The 26,101-nt window shown below is 41.6% G+C and overlaps 1 protein-coding gene across 1 annotated transcript in view; it reads left to right on the top strand.

Annotated features, from left to right (window-relative positions):
• LOC137193515 (receptor-type tyrosine-protein phosphatase F) overlaps nucleotides 1-26,101 on the top strand; it is a 184,315-nt gene extending 158,214 nt beyond the window's left edge. The window contains exons 21-33 of the mRNA XM_067604727.1: nucleotides 1,268-1,406; nucleotides 2,788-2,885; nucleotides 6,449-6,572; nucleotides 6,943-7,118; nucleotides 11,451-11,570; nucleotides 12,936-13,090; nucleotides 15,078-15,363; nucleotides 16,594-16,772; nucleotides 19,813-19,939; nucleotides 20,842-20,967; nucleotides 21,980-22,134; nucleotides 23,339-23,474; nucleotides 24,089-26,101. Of these exons, the coding sequence (XP_067460828.1) occupies nucleotides 1,268-1,406; nucleotides 2,788-2,885; nucleotides 6,449-6,572; nucleotides 6,943-7,118; nucleotides 11,451-11,570; nucleotides 12,936-13,090; nucleotides 15,078-15,363; nucleotides 16,594-16,772; nucleotides 19,813-19,939; nucleotides 20,842-20,967; nucleotides 21,980-22,134; nucleotides 23,339-23,474; nucleotides 24,089-24,157 (1,890 nt within the window). The 3' untranslated portion in view covers nucleotides 24,158-26,101. The remainder of the gene's footprint in view (nucleotides 1-1,267; nucleotides 1,407-2,787; nucleotides 2,886-6,448; nucleotides 6,573-6,942; nucleotides 7,119-11,450; nucleotides 11,571-12,935; nucleotides 13,091-15,077; nucleotides 15,364-16,593; nucleotides 16,773-19,812; nucleotides 19,940-20,841; nucleotides 20,968-21,979; nucleotides 22,135-23,338; nucleotides 23,475-24,088) is intronic.

Raw genomic sequence — 26,101 nt, 5'->3', positions numbered from 1 at the left:
GTGTGTATCCCTTCTCACGGGTTATTAAAGATCCCATTCGCCATACACACACACACACATGCATAGCCCCTTTGAACCCCTGCAGAGGAATTAAGCAGTGCTGCCGCTCTAAAAGAGCCCTGTTCTCCCGTCCTCCCACTCCACCTTTTTTCTCTTTTGTCTTCCATTTCCCCCTGTAGGGTAATCTCTCTCTCTCTGTCTCTCTCTCTCTCTCTCTTTCTCTCACCCCCCCTCCATCCCATCTCTCTCTCTCTCTCTCTATCTATCTCTCTATACGTCAACATTTATCTCTTTCTTTCTCTCCCTTTCCACCTCGCTGTGTTGCTTCAAGAACAGTGATTATCAAAAATCATCAAGGCTGCGTCTAGCTCGTGTAAACGTGTGAGACTCGAAGGCTGAACTGAGTGAATATTGAACAACCCATTCCTCTGTCCTCCCGCTCTTTCTCTCTTTGATTCGCCCACAGCAGGTGAACATTCTTGCCCTGATTCTGATTGTTGTTAAGTGGTCCAGCCAATTGCAGCTCATGTCTCCAGCATGTTGGTTTGTTAAACAGATCTGGGCTGCACACTTGGCACTCCAGCAGCAGGCGTGTGATTCTATGAGTAACTGCCCTGGTGTATCCTTGGCAGACCTGGTTCAGATAGTATTTGCAAATACTTTACTGTGATCATTCATGTTTAACACCTCAAATAAAACCTAGTGCCAGGGCATATCAAAGGGGAATTCTTGTTCCGGATCTTAGTTTTGGGAGTTATTTTTTTCAGTAATGATGGTTAATTGCTGATATCTGGAAATACAGTGATAGCGCAGACCAATGGAGCAAAGAACACAAGCAAAGTCGAATGGTAAAATTTTCACCCAAACTGTCAGTTGTAAATACCCTTCTAATTTCACAGACCTTTCCCAACATTTTAGGCTTTTATTTTACCTATAGATAAAGCGGTTTAGCTCATCTGTCTGATCATCTGACCTCTTGTATTTCTTGCTCCACTATGTTCCCAGATCTCAGTAATTTCCTTGATGGTTATAGTGTTATCCTAACCATTAGAAATGATGGCCAAAACTTGGAAAATAAGACCCAAGCTGTAATAAACTGAAATTGTCCTCAAGATAAAACAAGAAGTGCCCTTTATGGACTAGTGCAATTTACACTGAGCAATCACAGGGGAGTATTTCAAGGTCCAGCTTCTGTTTAACAGCCTAAACTACGCTTCTTGAGTTCTCCTGATAGGGCAAACACCACCCCGCTGTGCACTCCAACTAGCTTGAAAGGTTATTTGCAGATACTGTTTGGCCCTGGTCTGATCCTGAGCCATCTCCATTGATTGAGTGTTCTTCTTCCTTCCTCCTTGACTCTCCTCTCTCCACAGGTCCCAGCACTCATCGCTGCCCCAACACTCCAAGTTAGTCTGATCTCTCACCTACTGTGTATTTCCCACACATGCAGTCTTCCTCTCTCACTCGCTCCTGATCCCATTCCCCTGTTGCAATCCTGACAGACATCGCAAGCCCACAACCTTGTAGCCTCTGGCACTCCAAGGATGCTGCAATTTCCTAAACACCTTTTTGGTGCGGAAGCAAAAGGTTTAGACGGCTTCATGGATAGTTGAGCAGTGCGGACAGTTACACTTGCTGTACATTAGCCTTGCTATCTATGTCTTCACTCTCCATTTAACCAACAACATGGCTGTAAAAGACCTGGCTGAACACGCACAAACACATACACACTGATGCTAATGTGCTCATAGGACCCCTGTGTGATAGTATTAAATTAGTGTAATTGGTCAGGTCTCATCTTGTGCAGTGGCCATAGTTACCAGCCATTAGCCATTAGCATTACAGCAATAATGAGCCTGCAGCAGTCACTCATCTGAAAGCATGACCCCATGACCTTACAGATGAGCTCAGTCAAAGGCACTTATGTTAATGTGTACCTTTTTTAATGTGTCTTTCTGATCTCTGTGTGACTTCAAGGCTATATGTAAGGTTAATGATGCTCTGTGTATAACTTAAGAGTGTGTTCATGCATCGCATACAGTTAACTTTTAACACATAGACGAGTTTCCAGCAATCCGTTTATGAGCAGAGCCTTGCCAAGTTCAGAGGCATAGGGGAATTTGTGTCGGTAGATTAGCAATAAATCATCCAATAACCCGGCGATGAGAAATCTAGAGAGCGGCGAGGGGGGTTGTTTGAAATTAATCCAGCCCAAGCGCTCCAGGCTGGGCCGAAAGATAGTCTATTGTAAGGAAAGAGATTTTCAAAGAAATGAGTTTTGGCTGGTGACCAGTCAGTTTTTTTTCCTCCCTGGGAAGTGACAGTGTGACTGATTTGTAGAGACTTGTGGGTTCCTGCTCTGATCCCACCTCTGCCACCAATTGAGCATTGTGGAGTCAGAGAGATGTCTGCCTCCTGCTTCCTTCCAGGAGCATGCTCACCCAGTCACTCATGTGCATTGCCGTGCCAGCCCCACCTCTGTCCTCCTCACTTAGCATGACGATATCACCAAATGTCACCAAATGTCACAAGCCTGTTTCAACTTGTGCACTTTCTCTCCTACTCTTCTCTGCTCTCTCCACTCTCCGTCTCTTCATGCATTGTTGAACAAAGTGCACTCTCCTCACCGTTACACAGCCACCTCATGGTCCCACCGGCAGCCTCACTCACCCTGTGGTCCAACTAGTGTTTGTGTAAGTCGATGTACATGTCTGATGCAGGAACAGCCAGGTCTCACTCTTTTCTTTGTATTTTCCCCTCTTCCTCTTCCTCCTCTTCCTCTCCCAGGAATGAGGGAGCACCCACCCATTCCTGTCATTGACCTGGCTGACCACATAGAGCGTCTGAAAGCCAACGACGGCCTACGCTTTTCCCAGGAGTATGAGGTAAGAGCCGTGCAGTAATGCTATATCAGTGTTTCCCTCTCTTTCAAGCATATAAATGTGTTTCTTTGTTATCGTGTCTGGAAGGAAGTTTGGTGTGCCTCTTTGATCCCATATGCATGTATTCTAATGGATTATGGAAGACGTCTTTCACAGACATTCTTCAGTCATTTTTACAACTCTATTACCAATCCCACCAGGAAACCAACACTTACATTAAATGATGTGAGATGCTTTTTCACAAAACTAGCAGGTGGCGAGTTGCTTAAGCAATCTGTGTGCGTCTTGATGTTTCCCTGAAGAATGTTGTTTTGCCTGCGGTCTCTCCGATGCAACTCAGTGAGGGATTATCTCTTGTCGGTGTTCTTCCCCCCCAAAAAAGGAGCAAATTTGCATTTAAAGTGGCACATAGTTGGTTTGGAGACTAAGCAAGACCAGATGAAGAGGAGAGGCATCCTTGAATACAGAAAAACATGTGCTGTCTTTTATTTATTTGTTCTGATTGTTCGATCCGTTTTGTCTAACCAGCTCTAATCCTCACATTGATATCATTCATTGGATTGGCTCATTGGAATGATTGTAGATCTTCTTTTTGTTTGACCTCCACCTAGAAGTTATTGCCCCTCTCTGTTTGTCTATACTAACCATACGTTGCTATGGCGGTGACCTCATGAGGCCAAACTTTATCCAGCATTTTATAACTGTTCTGCTAACTGTGAAAAGGTCAATCTGTGAAAATATCCATTCGATAGGCTTATATAACTGTTCTATCATCTACCCTGTAATATCATAAAAAATTAAGCATTTAGAACCGCGTATGGTGCTTAGATTAACACACAGTGTTTGTGTATTTTGTCTCGCATGATTAAAGCCTTATTCACTCAGATTTTATAATTATACTAATTTTTTTTATTCCTAGCTAAAACTAATAAAGTTTAATACAGCAGCCCTGCAATAAATCCTACCTTCATGGAGGTTCTATTTTTGTTTAAACTGTCTTCATTTTGGAGGGTATAGTTTGTTATGCTGTTGAGTTTTATTGTATTATGCTGAGAGATGTGTCTAAGTGTAGTCTTGTATGAAATCTGTAATAAGGGGCCATTATTATGTATGACAAAACAGCCTTATACATATTATGTTTGTATGCAAAGCTGTACATTTTATAACACACAGAATATGATTCTAATGGTTTTTTATATGGTTCACTGTGAAATTAACAGTTAACTGGGGAGATAATTAGGCCTTGGTAAAAGTCTGCACTCAATTAAGTGCTTTCTTGTGTTGCTCAGTGCCTCTCCAACACATCGCCCTCCCGGCCTGTTGAGTTAGTGTAAACGAATCAAGCCAGAGAAGAGGCTTGTATGACTGCAGGCAACCAGCCCAGCCCCATTCCCTCCCCGCACCAGTCATTCCAAGCCAGGGAAGACCCCCTCCATGGCCCGGCAGATGGTCGTCCGTCTCTGTGCCAGCCGAGGCGCTGTGGCAGAGCTCACGGCGCTTTGTCACAGTCACGTTCGCCGGCTGCTCCCATTGTGCCTTACCCCAAGGCACAGACTTTGTAGAGGCCTCTCCACTTCCTCTCCCTGATGTTTTAGGCAGCCTGACACTTCCTTTACCACCAACGCCAGTCCGCATCACACTAAGCAATGAGCACACTGGATAATGAGTCGTATTTGTCAATCAGGCATACTGCAGCTCCCACTGACAGTCGTTTTATCACAGGAAGCAATATCACGCTGCAGTCGTCATAGCACTATCATTAAGTTCATTTGAAAGCATTTCATTTGTCAGCGAGAATACCTTAGGTGCTTCTCACCTCTTTCTAGCATCTCTACCTAACTTGTTTGCTAGTTGTCAGTCTAATGTGCCTGCTGTGTTCACTGAGCACTCAAATGGATATGACATGTTTTGACTGCAAATGAAATCTTTCTCTTCATACTGGCAGGCACAGACAGAGAAATTGGCAGTGCTGAGCTCATCAGCAGCAATAGGCATATACCCACATGACTGCTGAGCAATTTAGAACCTCAGCGGAAGATTTCTTGCATATGAGCACTTCACATTTTTCTTATCTTGTTCAAAAACAGTATGTACATACATGGCTTTTCCCTTGAAGCAAACTTATAAAGTATAAAAATATTGTGTGTACATTTTATTTTTACCAAGACAGGGGCTACTTGATGTCCTTTTGAGGACAACATAGCGAGATACCTGAGATTTACAAATAGAAACAGTGTCTTTATTGTTCTAATGGGGGCAAACCTTACCTGGGTCATGTTCAGGTCAGCACACTTTAGCTTTTGCTGTTTTTCCCATCACTTGATAGCACATGATCCTAATCCCCACTCTCTCCAGGCCTCACCTTGCACCCTTATCATTATCCATTATCCAATAATTATTATTATATTTGAGCTGTCAAGTGTTGACACAAAATAACCTCTAATAATTAAACGAGTGCTACGGCCAAGTTAAGTAAGTGAAGGAATTTCCAAGGTGTCGTTCTGACTCCTGCTGGATTTGCGAGGCGAAAGGTCTGGGGAATTAGTGGACATGGTTCCGATGTGAGCTGCGGAGGATCGATACAGAATAACAAGAGACTCTGTGACATTATCGACCCAAGGGATGGGAGGCCGTCACATATCTCACCAGATCAATATGTATGCAGTCTACTGTCGTCTTAGCCCAAGAGACAAATGACGTAAGTAGAAAAAGGGTTTGAAACAGAGAGAGGCTGAAAGGGAGAGGGCTGAAACAAAAATAAAAGACAGGAAAAGGCAACAGAAATAGAAGATGAGAACAGAAAGACAGACAGAGGATGAGAGGAATCATGGTTACTGCAATTGGTCATGCATCTGACTTCTCAGAATCGGGTAATTCAGTGTAGCCACTCTAAACGGCGGGAGTGACTGTTTGTGGTTGCCTGCAGGCTTGAGCAGAACCTTTATTCATCTCCTTGGCCAAAATGAACATTCTCATCAATGTGTCGAACAGGAAATTGGAGGAATGTGCTGGCTGTCTTGGCTCAATCTATGGCAGATTTGCTTTTTTTTTTTTTTTTTGGTCGATTTAAATCACCATAATAAGTGACCTTATATTTCTGCTTCATTAGAATTAAAGGCATCAAATGTCATGCAGATGATTAACACGTTAATGCGTCGTTAGTAGTTGCAGCGGAGCCAGCAATAAAAGTCATTGTCAGCTGATACAGTATTTTGAGTCTGCACACTGTACTACACACAATATTAAACCACTTACCTGTAATGCTCCACTGTGGCTTTTCAAGAGACACAACGTGGGTATATGTTCCATCCAAAGGCTGTGTAATCCAATGACGTACTGCGGTTGAATGGTGACCGCAGACAGTAGGGTAGTATTGCCCCATCCCGTTAGCCGCCTGCCTCACTGTATTTTATACATGTAACACTCAAGAGCCTCTATTTGTGCTTCTGTTTTCTTTTCTTTCCTTCTGTCTCTCTGTGCACTCTATCATAATCACTTTCTCTCTCCATCTGCCTTACATTTTTCTCTTCTCTCACTGTCTTTTTCCCCCTTGCCCTCTCTCACAGTCCATTGATCCGGGCCAGCAGTTTACCTGGGAGAACTCCAACATGGAAGTCAACAAGCCAAAGAATCGCTATGCAAACGTCATCGCCTATGACCACTCCAGAGTGGTGCTCACCTCCGTTGATGGTAAGAGCTCATGTAACCACTTAACCCTTTAGATAACTTTTGACTAAGGCTGCCATCGATTGAGACCCCTTTCAAATGTACCAAGGACATTTTTTATGCCTGCAGCTGCTGCTTTAGAAATCTCCACAAAGCCCATGTATCCTTTTTGCTTCAATATAGAGTGTTTGATCATAACATGTAGATTGGACAGCGCCATGCGTCATAAGTGATTGAAAGAATCAGATGGTCTATCTGCTCCAAGAAAAAAAACAGTAAATCACTACGTTTTATTGAAATTACTCTGACATTTGATTCTGAGCAATCTCAGAAGATCAAACAACCACACTGTGAATTACATGAGTAATATCCTCACTGCCTCATTCTTTTTCAGCCGTTCCTGGCAGTGACTACATCAACGCCAACTACATCGATGGCTACAGGAAGCAGAATGCCTACATCGCCACACAGGGGCCTCTGCCGGAGACACTGAGCGACTTCTGGAGGATGGTGTGGGAGCAAAGATCCAGCACCATCGTCATGATGACTAGACTGGAGGAGAAGTCACGGGTAAGGAGAGACGCTGTGTGATTTACTATAAAACATTGATGAAAAAGGCAGAAATCACTGACTTCATTAACAACGGTTAATTCTTTATAATGCATTGATTTGTTGGCATGTGCTTACTCAATGATTAATTTACATACATTATATGATTAATTAATAACAAGAACACAATTACCATTAATTATCCAGCTGTGAATAATAACTAATAAATAGCAAATATTGATTACTTCACACATAAACAGGAATATATTTCCTGATGTCATCAAAACATGATTGACCAAACCAACCAACAGGTGGCTGCTGTGATGCGGAGATACTGTGAGGAAAAGAAACGCCCGTCATGTAAAAGTAAAGGTCATCAGAATCAACAATTTGAAGACATATCAGACTGCCAGTTTTTGGAAGTTGAAATGTGTCTGAGTTTCCTGACATATATTTGTATATATTTATGTAGCTCGACATTGGGGAAGTAACATTACACCAAGCAAAGCCTGAAGGCATATAGACGCCCGGTCCTACTTTAAAGCAGGATTTGTCAGCTTGATCAAAGGCACAAGGACTTCAAAGGATATGTTGGTTGTTTGTGGACAGTATCGCTTCTTATTGCTTCTCCTCTCCTGAGTCTTTGGCAATCTCCAAAAACTTCTGCCGGAATTTTCTCTAAATCTGTTTGTGCAGACAATTGCATAACAGCTTTTTTTTACCATTACCCATTTTCCCTCGTGTTGTTTGGTTGCCGCTTATGGTGGCGTTACCATGGCAACATTGCATATGATGAAAACGCTTGCGTATTTTTAATACTTTTATTTTTGCAACACCACGCCAAGGTTTCATAGACTAGTGTCTCATTTGTGTTTTCACCTTCTGCGTTTCGCTCTGGAAAGTCACAACACCATAATGAAAACTCTGACGTTGGAGTTAAGAGGATTGTCACCCAACAACATTTGTGTGCTCTAAAAATACATTCAGGCTAATAAAGGAAAAAACAGAGCACATGGGCAACTTGAGATTCAGAATTGGGATGGGTTTATTTAATTACCTTCACAAAATCAGGCTCATAAATTCCTGGTAGAAAATAAATCAGCATGGAGCCCTGCCAGTGTGTGGTACTTTATTAGTGTGGGCCTACGATGCCCTAATGAAACAGAGTCTTCAGACTAAGAAGTGGAAGTAACAGTGATTATAAATGAAAAAGTTCATCTCCAAAACCCTAGATATAGATTTTTTTGTCAGGGATGAAAAAAGAGATTACTACCTGAAGTTCAGTTCATCATTCATTATCTATAGGGAGTCTGTAAAAGAGCAGTTGTTTAAAATTACCATCTTTCAAAACATAATATCATCTGTTTTAATTTTGAGCTATAGATGCAATCAGTCATTTAGGCAAATTGTAGGCACACTTGCTCTTTATGGAACAGAGCTCATTCATTTGTACCCTGGAGAATATGAGCAGTGTGGCTGATTTTTATTACACGTTCAGTCAAACTCAGTGAGAATATATGCATCTTCTCAAATACTCGTGCATACATACATTCAGTGTGTCTCAGAGGTCGTTTCAGAGCTCTGTGACAGATAAACATGCTTAGATCACTGTAACCAAATCAAAGCCACGCATACGTACAGAGGTACACCACAACATATGGTACTTAAAGAGAAATGTAACACTGCCTTTCAGCCTTACCCCACCTCCTACACACGTTTGAAAATCAATTTCTTGACACAGAGAAACAAACCAACCTTTCACCAGCTAGGGAAACATTTTCTGCCCACAAATTTTTTAGTATGACGTCATTAAATGGTATGTGTCAGTTCTGCGGCAGCAGTTTGATTTCCAAACCAGGAGAGGATGACTAACACCAGCCTGAACCCCAAAAAACAGAACGTAGAGTTGTTATCTGCATTGCTGACATTTATACTATTGAAAAAATCCCTCCTATACTGTGAATGAATGTGCTAACAGCTCAGCGTTTTTTTTACACTGGTGTATATAAATCACAATTGCTACTGTGATACAGAGCAGTAAATGTTAAGATAAATTACAATTAGCAGTATGTATCTGATATACATGTCTGTCACAGTTTTTTCCATCGCGGTATGAGGCAGCAGTGAGTTGAATTGATTAGATTTCTTGTGCGTCAGTCTCAAAAACAACAGCATTATTTAATAGGTGGAACACTTCTGAAAAATGATGTCAGCAGTAACAACCCCTTGGCAAACTGCATCAGACACACAATGAAATGAAATGATAATGAAGAGACATTTAAGATAATTAACTCACAAAAGCTTCAAATTAAGACACGTGGTTTTCCTACATTCTGCAAGATTTCAGTTATTTTGTCCACTCCTTTTGTCCGTTTGTCTCACACACATACGCACAAAGACATACACATATGGTGAGTGAGTCAACCTCCCACCACACAGCTAGACTGCGGTCTTGTGCCAAACAGAGCAGGAGCTTGACAAATATGATGAGATCCGGCACCAGGCAAATTTCAGCTTCCTCTAGCACTATCATTACCAGTTAGTAAAATCCTAAAAGGTCAGGACTTGAAATGAGGTATTACTCACTTTTTTGTGTGTATATATATATAAATATATATATATATATATATATATATATGTGTGTGTGTGTGTGTGTGTGTGTGTGTGTCTAGATAAGAGGTTTGTGTCCTCTGCAAAAGGCCAGGTGACGACATGTGAGAAAGGAGGTTCAAAGCAGAAACAGATGATAGTGAAACCTGCGGTCTGTGTGTGTGTGTGTGTGTGTGTTTGTGTGTGTGTGTATCTGTTTACGTGTGTGCTTGCGAGAGAGAATATGCCACCCAACCTCAGACAGCAGCACAGAGATATTCATTACAGAGGTGACTGCTAATCCATATGTTTGTACTGCGAGCGGTTCCCCATCACTCAATTGAGTTTCTCCTGCAAGGTCTACCTCTTCCTCTGAATAGGAGCTGTCACCAGGGGAGGTGAAATGTGAGGGGGTGAATTTTAGCGCATTTTGTTTGTCGATTTGTACCAGCTCGCCGAGACCGCCAAGGTGCTTCCAAATGTCAGCTCAGTGCCGCAGTATCAATATGATTAGCTTACCTGCACCAATTCTCTTCCTCTCATGTTTTCCAAATCAATAGCAGGAAGTTCTAGTCCCAGCAATTCTGATATTCAAACAGTGTCTGCATGTGTTCAGTTTCTATATGGAAAACGGCTTCAGCGTCTTGTTAATGTCTACCTTAAAAGGACACATGGTAGTCGGAGGACAATAAGGACTGAACCTGCCTCACAAAGTCAAACCACGTCATAAGCTTTTCAATTGTTTCCCAAACAAGATTTTAGTCTTGAAAACATCCACTGTGAATCAATTGAAGCCCAAAGCCAGAAATAACACCTATCAGCCGACTATTCCGAGTGTTTAGATGATGATGTGACTCATCGCCTCTAGAAACCCCCAGACCTCATGAACAACTATTAAATTAGGTGTTACAAAAATCAAATGAAGCATCGTTGTGCAACCGCCTGTCCTATTTTTACCTCTAAATTATTCAGAAGTCTTTTAGGACAGATTTGTTCAATCTTTCCAGAACAGACGTCATATTATAGCTGTTTGAAAACAAGAGCAAAACTCCAATAACAGCCAGTAATGCACGTCATCAGTAACGGTTATGAAGGGTTCATGCAGATGTCTGAGTGAAAAAAGAGGACTATCAACAGTTTTTTAAAGCCTTTTTCTTTGCAAAACTACAAAGAGTAAAGTGAAAAGGGTGGCAAAGGCTATTCTGTTATTTACATAGACACACAGACTGAAGTCAAGCCACTCAGTGCCAGTGTTTGGAGGATCTTTAGCCTCAACCACGATGAGTTAGTTCTGAGCACATATGGAACCAGGTGGTCGAACCTGCTGTCCCTTCACGCCAGGCCAGAGCAGGCTTTTTAGACACATCTCCCTCCACAATGCAGCGCCCAATCATCACAAATGCGCCAAATGCATACGTGACAAAGGGCTGCAAACCACCCGACAATTAGCTAATTGAATATGATCACAGGCTGGTAAAAGACAAAGTGGGCTTTATGATGCCCTTTTGAAGCACGCCTCAAATTCAGACACACATGGACGAATACGCACATGCTCAGTTGACCAGCGCTCATTTTTTTTTGGAGATACGGCAGCTGACTCAGAGTCTTCATTTTTTAATTAGACAATGGACAAAGCCTTTGATCTGACCTCTCTATGTTCCCTCCTTGTTAATCAGTGTGATCCTACAAGCCTCTCTCTAGCCTTGTAGTGGATGTTAGCAGCACTTCACTCCTCACAATGTGCCCTCTCTCTTGCTCTGCCAGGTGAAGTGTGACCAGTACTGGCCGTCACGAGGAACAGAGACCTATGGGATGATCCAGGTCACCATGCTCGACACTGTGGAGTTGGCCACTTACAGCGTCCGTACTTTCGCCCTGTACAAGGTACAGTACTGCCTTTTTAATTTGCAGTTAGCCAAATATCAAGGCAGGCTCATGAAGGACATGTTCCCAGCAGGTAATTGCAGTTCATCATTACCGGGGTCACATTTAAAATGTAATTTCTTATTTTTCCGAGGACAGATAAAGGTAATTACCACTGAATTCGTTTTTTCACTGCTGTAATTGGTTTTTAACATCCAAGATTTGCTCCTTGTTCTTTAAAAGGCAATGAAAGATTTCATTTTTCTTTAAAGTCCCAGTGAAACAGAAGTTAGAGCGTATTTAGCTTCTGTTCTATGACACATTTCCCAATGAAACACAATATTTGAGCGGTGTACAGTTACAAGAGGGATTTAAATCAAATCCTTCGCATTTGATTGAACCACTAAAAAAGTAGGTTTAGAGTTTAGCGCGATATGGAGCTGTAGAGAGAAACAGAGCTGCAGAGGATGTTTTGGAAATGAAAGTTTTTGTCCACTGATATCCAAACACACATCTCTACCTCTCTCTCTCCATGCTGCTCTGTTAGCTTCTTTGACCCACAAACAGTGAAGTGCGGTTTTATACGACCAGTGTGGCTAACTACTCGCCCCAAAGTCACATTCGAGTGGATGAACTTTTGTAAACGCCCCTGAGTGCAGGATGAGTCATCAAACATTTGAAACCTTTTTACAAGAGACAAGACAGGGATTTTGATGTAAAAACACTCTGATACTGATTTTTTGATATGTATTTGGCATATAACAAGAGATTAATGAACAATTAACAAAGGAACACAGGATTAAAACTGGGAAAATGTATTTTTGATTTCACTAGGTCTTTAATTCATAAACTTCAGTGATTGTGATGATGTGACTGATGTTTTGTCCTTTATTTCTTCTCTTCTAGTTCTTTTTCTATTACTTACTTATAGTTTCAAACATGATTATCATTCCTAATTAAATACAAGTCTGCCGGAGCAGTTTCTTGGTTTCAATCAGGAATGGTGACAATGCCAAGAAACCGTTTCAGAGAAACTGTTGCAGTTCGTTTCCAAAATTATACACGTTATCTACACCTACACTTGCAGAATGATCACAGCCATGAAAGTAGAGCAGATTATGTGCCGCTATCAATGTTATGAGTCAACTCTAAACCTTTGCTTAAAATAGCTACATTTCTGACAATTAAATCATTCGTGCTTTTCAAATTTTAACGGAAAAATTGGAGCTCTCTTTTCATCAAAACACTATGACCTTTACGTGTTCAAAATGTTTTTGCCCAGTGTGACAGGTTTCTCTGTAAAAAGTGGCCAGTTACACTTCTCTGTGTCAGGGTATCCCACTAAGCTCAAATTTAAACCTGTCTACTCCGCTGACTCTCATACAGAACGGCTCCAGTGAGAAGAGAGAGGTGCGCCAGTTCCAGTTCATGGCCTGGCCAGACCATGGGGTGCCAGAGTACCCCACCCCCATCTTGGCCTTCCTAAGGCGGGTAAAGGCCTGCAATCCTCCAGATGCAGGACCTATGGTGGTTCACTGCAGGTGGGTACATGTGACTACAAATATTTGCATGATAAATGTCATTAGTAGTCATATCAGAATAACACATTGTCACCATCACATTTATGTAGTGCCTTCTTGTATATGATTTAGTTGTTTTTTTCCAAGAATTGGGTGTTTTCTTACATCAAAGACTAGTGTCAATACACCATAAAGGATACCACATGTAACAAAGATGCTGAAATCCTATTTTGTAGGTCAGCACCTTTTTTGATTCCCCATGACTTTGGCTGGATAACTCTGTGTTGTATGGTCCAGCCAGTTGTAAAGCCTGTCAGGATGCCTCTGCAATCACAAAGTCTGTGAACAAACTGCAGCGATAATCTTTATTTGCTTCAGCTCTTGTGCGAGAAGGTGTAAATCAAGTAACCTGGAAAGTATGATTTCCAGTTTTCAGCTGTCAAACATGGTGAGAAAACATAATAGCGCTGGGAATCTTACCTTATGGTTTGATTTGATTTTGATTCAGGATGCTATGATCGGATCACAAAACATTCTCGGTATCACTTTCTATGGAGGCCATGTCTATAATGCGCTATAATCTTCTTATAGCACTGTATAATTATAATTATTACCACATGTAAACATCCACAATGCTTTATAACAATAATCATAACACATTATACATATTATAAGTATTTTATAATGATTTATAAGGTCAAATATCATAATACTACATAATTGCTTGTCACTCACTGTCATTTTTTTCAATGATCATAGTGTTTCTTATATTTGTAATACATCATAATCATTTCATAATGCGTTAAAATCACTGTTATAATCCATTATAATGTCAGTATAAGTTACTCTAAATGGTCATCAGGTGCTTTAAGTAAAGTGAGAAAAATATCATTAAATCTATGTGTAGCAAAAGAGGGTTCCCACATGGGGTCTCGAATCCCAGTCTCCCAGACCACAGACAGCTACACTAACCAGTCAGCCAAAGAATTAAGCTGTTGGCCCAGAGCCAGCGTGTCTAGTCATCCATGGTCGTTACTCTCTAGAGGACACAGGCCTTCACCGTGACACCATGCAAGAACAACACACAAAAACGTCGGAAAATTAATTTATATGTTTAACGGGTCATAACAGAAATTGAGTACTCCAATTTGACACAACTTTTTGATTCTCTCACCGCACAAGCGCTCCATCCCAGCGCTCCCCAGCGCCCTGCCAGCACTTTTCTGCCAGAGAGAAACGCTGTATGGACACAAGCCCTCACCAACGTTGAGACTTACCAAGTGTTAGCAGCAGTTTTATTTTACTTTTATGTAAATGTTTGATTAACAAAACTGACTCCTTAAAAAAATGGGTTGCAAACCATGCCTGTCTGTGGTCTGGGAGACCAGGATTAGAGACCCACTGTGTGAACCCTCTTTTACTACACATAGATTTAATGTTATTTTTCTCATTTTACACCCAATGACCAATTGGAGTAACTTATAATCACATTATAATGCATTATGACAGTGATTTTAATGTGTTATAAAATGATTATGAGTATTACAACCATGGAAATTATAATACTAGTGATCCTTTCAAAAAAATGTCAGTGACCTTATAAATCATTATAAAATGCTTTGTAACATGTTATGATTATTCTTATAAGGCATAATAAATATTTATGAGTGTTTATAACTATAATTATACAGTGCTATAAGCAGATTCTAATGCATTATAGACATGGGCTTCACAGAAAGTGTTACCACATTCTCAAAGCATCTTGATGCATCTTAATTTTGATGATGTCAATATAATAATACTGAACATACCTTGTTAAATGTGTACAAGGGCTTTGAATTTCAAATTAAACAGTTTGTCCTTTAGCTTTGTCTCTGTAGAGTTTTACTGCACTATCAGTAGATCTTCTTATATAAATAGGTGTAAGAATATCTGTGAAAACGCAGCGATAAAACATAATGTAATGTTCTTCACCCCTCCCCTCTCTCTCCCTCTCTCTCTCCATCAGCGCGGGCGTGGGCAGGACTGGCTGCTTCATTGTGATCGATGCCATGCTGGAACGCATGAAGCATGAGAAATCTGTAGACATCTACGGACACGTGACGTGCATGCGCGCCCAGAGGAATTACATGGTACAGACTGAGGACCAGTACATCTTCATCCACGAAGCCCTGCTGGAGGCCGCCACCTGCGGTAACACCGAGGTGCCGGCACGCAACCTTTACGCCCACATCCAGAAACTCACCCAGCCACCGCCTGGCGAGACAGTCACCGCCATGGAGCTGGAGTTCAAGGTGACTGAAGCCCACACATCACACTTAAGGCTTTATGTAATTATGTTTTCATAGTAAAAAAATTAACTCTTAAATTTTACTGCAGTGTAGTCGACTCCTGTAGGATGCAATGATGCATTTAACTTAACAAAAGACATCTGTACAGGAAGTGATGTGAATGTTTTCCTCAATAATGAACAGAAATTAGAAAATCGTTGCCATTGTGCATCTATTTCTGAATCTAGTGTGATCTTTTATTGTCTAACGTCAGGAAAAGTACAACAGACTGCAGTTGCAAATTCGGGCCCTCTGTCCAGATCATATACTGTAGAGGTATATAGAAGTGTTTGAAATAATTAATTCACCAAATAAGCCAGGAAAGCACAGGAATTTGTCTCGGTGACATTGTTGCTGAGACATCACAGCAGCTAGCGCAGTGACATAAGTACACACGGACACACGTGTTTCAGGGACATACGGACGACAACAAGCACACCCATAAAACCCCAGAAACACACACACACACACATCCACACCTCCATGTCGAGAATTACAAAATGACTGACACTCTCGCGTACACACAGCTGGTGCTCAAGGTGACTCGCAATCACACACACATGCGCACCTTCTGTCAATAGCCATCGACTGTGATGTTATTACACACTTTCCTCCCAGCGCGGCTCCGCCATTAGCCCTCTTATGAGCATGATCCATTCTGTTTGAAGTGATAATAGCATCTACACTCCTGCCAGCGATGGAGAATGAAAGAGTGAGAGAATGATTGCGGCGTATGTGGGGGCCACAGCCTCCATGCCCACACAGTCTGGCCACAACACACACACACACATACACACACACACACACACACAAAATCTCCTGGAGTACCATGACTGTCCATACACACTCCTGTGCTGTCCATCTGTGCGCTGTCCACTGCCAGCACTGAGCTTGTCACGCCTACAGTCGTGCATGCAATCTCTAGGGCTCCACTGCACTTAGTTATACCTACAAGCTGATATGTATTATAACTTCCTCCCTTTTCTAGTCTATTCTGACGTCTTATCTTCTCTAGAATTACTTGTTTATTGTGACAGGAAGCCTCAATTCTGAATATAAACTTGACAGGGAAGCGTTCCAGACTTCCTTGTTTGTTTACTCTGTGTCACAGGTCACTCATTCTAATTCTCTCTTATTTTCCTCTCCATCTTTCTCTTCCTTGTCTTGGTTCTCCTCTCACCTTCTCTTAAACAGAGACTGGCCAACTCCAAAGCCCACACTTCACGCTTCATCAGCGCCAACTTGCCCTGCAACAAGTTCAAGAACCGTCTGGTCAACATCATGCCTTTTGAGTCTACCCGCGTCTGCCTGCAGCCCATCCGTGGCGTCGAGGGCTCCGACTACATCAATGCCAGCTGTATCGATGGCTACAGGTCAGCACAGGACTCATCATGATCTGGGTCATTAAGAGAGGGATTTGTACAGTGATGTTTCTATTAGAGAAAGGACATGTTTTGTTTTTGCTCTGTACTCCAGCACATAGAGTTTTGAATGACAAAGATCACTGCTTAGGGACAGTGTAGCTCAGCAATGATCCTAAATACAATATATAGAATAATCACACAGACAAGGCAGCCAAGCAGTGTTTTAGAGGCAGTGGAATGGCCTTACCTTGCTGTAGACTTGCTAAAGACCAAACTGAAGACAAAAAGTCTGCAAAATAAGAAAGTTAAGTGAAGTTAGCTGCAGTACAGGTCAGATTGATTATCACCAGAAAAGATAGACAGTCATAGACTGTAGCCAGACATCCATTGAGCAGGATCTGCCCTCAAATATTAAATATGAAGACTATTATTTAGGTTTATGTTAACCTTTCCAACTACTAAAGTCCTACACCTTTCATCTGTGGAGTCTGTGGAGCCAAAATGAACAAAAAGTGTCACTTTTCTAATACTTTCCTGGCTACATTGAGTGTGACAGGTCTGCAGTTGCACAGTAGAGTGCAATAGGTGTTCGCTGTGGACTAGATAAAAATGTATGGGAGGAGATTGAAGATGAGGCCGCAGTGGGCAGCATCCAGTTGCACGAATTACTTGCATTTTATATTGAAGCTACCGCATGTCCTCATGTACTCTGTGAGTCCAAATTGCTTCCTAGAGGGAGGAAGATGAAAAGGCAGCTCTCTGTTTTATATCTATATAAGTACGGATAGAGACAGACACAGCTGAATGTTCTGCTGCTGGAGTGTACAGTGAAGGGATGGATTTAGCGAGCATGAAATGTCATTCAATCCATACGGGGTTCTGCTTCGTACCGGGCTGTGACAGAGACAACACCTCCACCTCCACCCCCCCCTCTTTCTCCAGTCCTGTTGTTAATGAGAAGCTGCTCCTCAGAGGCCGACCCTCCATTGTTGCTGTGTAAATAGCATAATTGCAGTAAGAGAGAAATGTAATGAAGTTTGTTTTCCAAACCCCCCTCCTCCCTTTTTTCTTTTCTCATCCGTGTTCTCTGCCTCTCTGATTTTTTTTTTTCCTTTCTCTCCTTTTTTAGCCTTTTCCATCTCCGTCTCCTGCTGCTCTCCTGCTTAATCTGTCTCTTGCCCCTCTTTCCCTGCTCTCTCTCCTCCCACCCTCTTTCTCTCACTCGCCATCTTAATTTTCCGTCCAAACATCATGGCACAGACAGACATATCCGGGTGGGGACCTGTTGTGTGCACCACAGGCACTGTGTAATTAAGCTGCTTTTAAAGCCTGGGCATAAATAAAAACTAAACAGGGGCCTCCAGTGCCCTTCACCCCAGCGCCTTCAAGAAAAGCCAATAATATGCTAAGCTAATGAGAGGCGAACCATTGATTCCAGCTATGCTATCAGGGGCAAGAGCCCTGGATATGCTCCGATGCAGGCTGGAGTTTTAGCATTGTAATGAGGTTGAAATGAAACACTATGTCCTCAAGCACTGCAGTCATGTGGGATGATGCAGAGAGTGCTTTGTGCTGTTTGGCAGCGTGCTCATCGGGACACTGTGTGCAGAGAAGTCAGTATTGTGTGATACGGTTAGAATTGTTTTTGTTTTGGCTAGGGGCCGTTTTATGGGGAGGTTAGAGGGGTCCACGCTATCAATTTGAAATTTAGCATTCATCCCCTGCTCGGCTTTGCTTTCCTTCCCCTTTTTCCTCCTCTGCTCTTACATTCCCCATTCCTGTGTTCTCATTTCCTTCATCTTCCTCTCCTCTCCTCTCCTCTTTCTCCTCTCCTCTTCAGTTCTACTTTGCGCTGTGATGACCAGCTGGAGAGAGCAGAACTCACTCTTTTCATCTCCTCTCTCATTCTCCTCTCCACATTTTCCCTCAACTTTGTACATCTCCTCTCTTTATTCTGCATTTCTCTTTCCCCCATTTTCATCTTTTTAATTTGATTCCTCACTCGGTTGCCTTCCCCTCCTCGTATACCATCTCCTCTCCTCTCCACCAATCTGTTGTTTCTTTATTTGTGTGAGCGAGGCCCTGAGCATATTCTAATCTCCCGGTTCCACATTAGTGCTTTGCCTGCAGCACCTTCATTAGTTGTTCAGCCATAGCTCAGTGTGTGCCTGAGTGTGTGCGCGCACGCGTGTGTGTGTAGTAGCGTGTCTGAATATACATGCAAAAACACTGCACGCATAAATGCGTACACCTGAATGCAAGCTTACATGTGCTGCAAACATGTGAGTGTGTGCGTGCACGATCATGCATGCGCTTGTGTGTTGGATTACTCAGCTCCCTCCCTTTCCTTTCTTCTCATCGGTGCGCTGCTGCCACCTGCTGTTAAAAAAAATAACTGCTCAGCTGGACCAAAGTCACGTAGGACACCAGCATAGCCCTGGCACATCAGTGAATGAGCTCATCTGTAGTTTTGTGAGCATATCAAGCGCTCTCTCCCCCTCTCTCTCTCTCTCTCTCTCTCTCTCTCTCGTTCTGTATTGAGCCACCAAGAGGAAAGAGGAAGAAGTGTAGGATCTATACAGGCTTAAATAGCTCGATGAAGAAGATTGTTGCCAAGGATTATTTGCTATGTACATTTAAAGTGCAGGGATTTGGTTTGATGGTACTGTTGCAGAGACATTTTGACAGACAGTACAAGGACGAAAGGCTGCTCTTAACAGCATGTTTTTTGGATTCCCTTTACTACAAGTCAGGCCACCTATCGTGGCATGGTATATTTTGCTTTAATAGAATGAAAAAGGAGTTACACAGAAAGCTGTTCCCCAGCCTTTGAATTTTACCGAAATAAACGTGTGTCTGAATGTATTTAATTTGTTGCGTGCTGTATATCCTGTCTGTTATTACATTTTGAGGTTGAATTAACAGCCTTTACTAACCTCTCTGGTACTGCCCTCCTTTCTCGTTATTGCTTTGTGATGTTGTCTGTTCTACCAGTTGTAAAAGCACCATAAAGTTGGTAGTAATGATGTGTGTGGTTTTGCGTCTTCAGAACACAGAAGGCCTACCTGGCTACGCAGGGACCCCTGGCTGAGACCACTGAGGACTTCTGGAGGATGCTGTGGGAGCACAACTCCACCATCGTCGTTATGCTCACCAAGCTACGAGAGATGGGACGGGTAATACTCATACTGAACATACCGGATAACAATCTTTATATGCTGAGGCGGTTGAGTCAAGCGACTGTGTCACACTGCTCAAATATTAATTCATTCCAACCCTGAACCGTAACTTGGTAGAGGGGTAACTTCCTTATCACCGTAGCTGGAATGTATCTGGGTTGAAACTTGCTACTGTATCAGATTTGTCAATAATTGGTGGAATTCCAGCCATACTGATAAATCCCATACTACATGACAACATCACGCTTTTTGAAAAACTGAATTTTTAAAGTTTACTGATATACGCTCCTGATTTTTTTTGTAATACCTCCCTCGCTCATCATAGTTTGGAACTTAACAAAGTTAAGAGTTGAGATTAAAAAAAAGTCATCAGTGACCTTGGACAAAATGGGAGGATATTTTAGGGGGGGTTTCTGTGCAGCATAACAAAATCAAGGAGTGAATCTTTAAGTAAATTGTACACTCATTCCAGTAGCAGTTTGATTAAAGCCATAATATCTTCGACTGACTTGTTTTTTTGTGATTATGCAAATGATTCTGACAGCACTCAACTGCATTTTACAGCTTTCATCAACCTCTCATCCATAATCACAGTTCATAAAAAAACCCTCATTCACATCATCACCGCAGTTAAGAACACAAATTATGTAAATATATTGCCACCTAAGATAAATCTGACAATATTTCAAAAGCACAGATTAGTTTATCCTTTATTTTCTTTCATAAGCAGAGATCTTCTCATGACTCAGAATGACTAATAACTTACAGTAACCCATACTAATAATATCCTGCACTTGTGCTCCAGTCATTCATTATGTAAAAGTCTTTTTTTTGTGTTGGGAAAAAGATTCTTCCACTATAACTGCCTAAATCTTTTTTCTCCCCGTCTTCTTTTGTAGGAGAAGTGCCATCAGTACTGGCCAGCGGAGCGTTCAGCCAGGTACCAGTACTTTGTGGTGGATCCAATGGCTGAGTACAACATGCCCCAGTACATCCTCCGAGAGTTCAAAGTCACAGATGCCAGGGTATGTTGGTTCACTCTCTGTGTGAATATCTGTGTGTGTGTGTGTCTCGGTGGGAGGGATGAGGATGGATTGGCATTTTACGCAAATACAACCACCCAACCAAAATACATCTTAATTTTAGGTTTTCGCACAAATGCTGACAGTCACGCTAAGTGTTAAGAATTATATCAACTGTGATTTCAAGGTAGAGATGATCAGAACGCATCCCGTGTTATTCCTCCTGACAGGTTGACATCAAGTGAATGCACCATCCAAAATGTTTACCCGAATTTAGTAACAGCACGCTTGCTCTATAGATTGTGTGATTGTATGTGTGTGTGTGTATGTTTGGTGTTGTGTGTATTTGCATGTGTGTTTCGAGATCACTGTGAAAATACATGAAAACCATAGCCTCCAATCCCCGAGGGCCAGTACTGGCTCCCTGTGATGCAGTAGTTTCAATGGGCTATAAATATTCTTTACTGTCATCATAGGCTCACAACACACAGTGACACTCTAATCCCACATCCACTCCTTCTTGCACACATACATGTATATATATATATATGTGTGTGTGTGTGTGTGTGTGTGTGTGTGTGAATTGATTTTAAAATAAACTCCAGATTTGTACACAAAACACATTTAAATCGCACATGCTGACACCTCAGTGCCTTATTACAGTTCAGTTTGTCAGCGCTTGCTTTGCAGTACCACTACCCTGCTGTTTTTTTCTTGTACCAGACTGTCAGTTTTATTTATATTGCATCCCAGGTATACATTAGATGATTAGAAGGTTGCAGTGAAAACCAGCAGGGTTATGACACTCGTGGACCTCGACCTGAGAGATTACTGTGGTGTTTTTTTTTTTTGTTGAGTACAGGATGTTATTTTGTCATAGAGATAAATTAAAGCTTTAAAGAAAACTTGGCTGAATTACGTACTGAATCTACATCACCTTTGTGTCAGTTTTTTCTATTTATCAGTACACTGTGCCTCTTAAATGTGCTTTAACTCCTTATTTGTTGCCCTGTAGGACGGCCAGTCCAGAACAATCCGCCAATTCCAGTTCACAGACTGGCCCGAGCAAGGAGTGCCAAAAACTGGGGAAGGCTTCATTGATTTTATTGGACAAGTGCACAAAACCAAGGAACAGTTTGGACAGGACGGACCAATCACTGTACACTGCAGGTATGGAGGAAGATTAGGTCCAAGTTTAAGACTATGAACAATTCAGAAGGCACTGCAGAGCTTTGTTCAAGCTCACTAAAGTTTACTGCTTGAATTTTGTTTATGTGGCAGCAAAATTCTCTCAGCAGGGTCAAACTGCATAAAACCTTTATTGTTCAACATGCATCAAGTACAAGCAATTAAGATAATGGTGCAAATATATAGATTTCCTGTGATTGTCTGTGCGTCAATTAAAGGACCAGTGTGTAGGATTTAGTGGCATCTAGTGGTGAGGTTGCAGATTGCAACCAACTGAATACCCTTCCCCTCAACCTCCTCTTCCAAGCGTGTAGGAGAACCTATGGTGGCTGCAAAACATGCAAAAAAACATGAAAGGTGCTCTCTAGAGCCAGTGTTTGATTTGTCTGTTCTGGGCTACTGTAGAAACATGGCGGCGCAACATGGCAGCTTCCGTGGAAGAGGACCCGCTCCCTCTGTAGATATAAAGGCCTCATTTTAAGGCAACAAAAACACAACAATTCTCATTTTCGTGGGATTATACCCTAATTAAAACATACTTATGAATATTATATTCCATTTCTGCCGAGTCCATTCCACTTGATGCCACTAAATTCTACACACTGCACCTTTAAACACTTTAAAATCAGTGTGACAAAATCACATTTATATAGAACAGTCACTGTATAATCATTCTAATGGTGCTTCAAAATTTAAAACTATCTCTTACAATTAATGTCAGTTGCCAGTTTATTAGATACACCTGGTTAGAAGCAACAATTCTGCTATAAATCCTACTATCATGAGTTTTTATTTAAACTTTTAAAGTGAGGTGTTGATTAAAATTCATGCTCATTTAGAGGCTGTATTATTTGGTGTTAATATTTAGTCTACCATCATCAGTATAAATGGGGTGGACAAAGTACTTTGACCTAGGAATCCTGTACAACAAATAAATATCTGTAGTTGTACATACGCAGCACATTATAAGGACAGCAGTAGCAAGAGAAAGTATTATGATACATCTCATGTGCTTACTGTTCAGGTGGGATCTTCTCTCAGAGGATTTTTGTCATTCAGAGCTTGAACTTGAAATTATTTGGAAAAGTGCAATTAGTTTCAGTTGTTCAATTTTGAAAATTAAAGTCAAAGAGTTCAGGAGCCTGAGGGAGCAGATGCAATAAAGACTCTTGTGTGTGCTCTTCAGTGCCGGGGTGGGCAGGACGGGAGTCTTCATCACCCTCAGCATCGTGCTGGAGAGGATGAGGTACGAGGGCGTGGTCGACCTCTTCCAGACTGTGAAGACACTTCGCACCCAGCGGCCTGCCATGGTGCAGACAGAGGTAAGAACAGAGTATTGACGAGTTTTTGCAGTTAAAATTTGATTCCATCTAAAGTGTCATTTTGTGGTACATTCAGCAAAAGCTCCACTAAACACTTACTGACAAAAACTCGTCTTTTATAAGGTTGTAAATGTCCATCAGAAATCTCATAGCAAACACAGGTAGTGCTTTCATGGAGCTTCAGCGTTGAATTCACCTTTCATTAAAAATTGATGACTACATTACATGATAGAACAACCAAAGGCATCATAAAGAAGTCAGTTCTGCTGTGGATACAAATGAATTCATTAATGTTTTAAGATTATAAAAAGACAAGAAAAACATTTTGCTGGTCAAAAATCTCTGAGGCGGGTGTTGTGATGGGTCAATTTGGACTTTTTTAAATCCTGGCACCCTGACTGAGATTTACTACAGTTAAGATTTATTGTTGAGATCACAGAGACAAAAGTTTAAGAGCATAACCAAGCTCTCTGTCTCACCTGAAATGCTTGAAACACAGTATGAACATGTATGTACTTTGAGTTGGTCATTCAAAACGTGGTCATAATCAGAAAAAAGGGATGATGTGTAACTTTCCAGACCATAAATGCAAACTGTCTCCTTCTTCTCCTCAGGACCAGTACCAGTTGTGCTACAGGGCAGCATTGGAGTACCTGGGGAGCTTTGACCACTATGCAACGTAACCACTCCCACCGAGCAGCCTCCCTGGTCAAACCTCTCAGGAGTGTGCCAAGTGTCCCATCTCAGCCACCATCCACTCACTTGACCCCCTAAAAACCCAAACCCCTCGCAGCTACCGGAGGGGAGGAGAAAAGGGACGCGCTTGCAGAACCCGGCAACGGGTTCAACCAATCACAGAGATCCATGCCGACTTAACCAACCACATGAGATTTTGCTTTAAAGATAATAACAGAAACATTACAATGACTATGACAAATATGACAACTCTTGTACAGATGCGACAGTGCAGACCGGCAGCTCGCCTCTCTGCTCCGTCGAAGCCAAACCTCCCTGATTGTCAAAGGCTACTGGTAGCACTGAGAGAGCACTCTCTCTGTTTTTTTGTTAATTTTATTGTCAATATTATGATTCATTATGTCAAATGTTATTGTTTAGTATACTTTTTTGTTGATTTTAATAATCATTTTAACATCAGAAATGTATCTGTCTTAAACTGCCCGGCCGGGGCAATGTATTATTTTCATAATCTGTACTTTTTGTTTTTATTTCTTTTTTTTTTTTTATTTTAGGGTACTTTAGCACAAGGGACATGTATTTTTAACACGTTCCTAGGTACTAATACAGGAGGACCACTGTTCTCTGAGCTGCTGTCCGATTTCTTTCATCACATTACGTTATTGTTTTATTCATAAGATGTGTCATAAACATTTGGTCTGACTCAGTTCAACACAACAACAAAAAAATTGCCTTTTCACTTGCCGTTTTACTATTAAAAAAAAAAAAAAATCAATTTTGAGAAAACTGATTTCAGAGCACACACTTGCTAAACTTGTCCTTCTGTAAAACATGGTAGCTAGTTAAAAAACAAGAAGTGAATTCGCTAACGAGAGACAGAATCAGCGGTGTACAGGAATGGAAAGCACATGATTTCTATGTTGGCTTTTTCTTTTTTTTTTCGTTTGTTTTTCATCAGAAGCCTATGGCATTGAGGCCTTCATACTCCACAACGGAGAACTTACCTGAGGAAAACAGACTTTTATACCCAAAGGGTAGTTGACAGAAGAAAAAAAAAAACTCCCTGATCTCTGAATATAGTTGCTCTTCAAGTCCCTCCCATCTCCTCGCTGCCCATTAGCCTGGTGAGTTTGCTGGAGTTGAACCCAACAGACCGAAAGGAGCGGACGTGGTTCATATGGGCTGAGGAGCAGAGCCATCAACGCTGGCACCTGTACAGAATCAACCATTCCTACCAGAGGGAAAGAGACTCAGCCCTTTGGACTGAAACCTGATATTATTTTATACAGAAATAGAACTATAAATATATATATATATATAATTATGATTGATTATATATATGTACAATTACACATAGATATATACACAGCTTCAAAAGTATATTGTTAAAAAGGATTAATTCTGCTGATCTACCAACCCTAGAGACACTGCAGAGCCTGCTGTCCTAGAGTGTGTATTAATGGAAACACCGTTGTATCTACTGTACTACCATAGTAACTTCGACAGCTGGTTGTCCGTCTGAATGAGGAAAAACAGCACAACCCCCCACCCCACCCATCAAAAACGGAACGACTCCTCACTCAGCGTCGGCCATCGCACCACTCAAGCACACATCTTCTCCCACACGAGCCGCAGGAAGGGGAGCGTCTGATCCGAGGCCTAAAAGTTGTGGTGGCGGTGGAGGAGGAGGAGGAGTAGGAGGAGGAGGAGGCGGCGGCGGTGGGAGGGAGGGGGGACTTGAAAACGCTGGCGAAAAACAAAAATGTTCATTTTTACCTTGTGAATGCTTAGTGCTGTAGGGGTTCGATCTGTTGTACACACAGTCTGTTTTCTATTTGTTGATAAAGAACTGGAATTTAAAAAGAAACTGTTGATGAAAAAGAAAAAAACATTGATGTTAATAAAGTTAAATAATTGGGTTTTTGTACAAA

Source organism: Thunnus thynnus, chromosome 12 (assembly GCF_963924715.1).
Source record: "Thunnus thynnus chromosome 12, fThuThy2.1, whole genome shotgun sequence".
Taxonomy (NCBI): Eukaryota; Metazoa; Chordata; class Actinopteri; order Scombriformes; family Scombridae; genus Thunnus; species Thunnus thynnus.
This window is presented reverse-complemented; position numbering and strand designations above follow the sequence as displayed.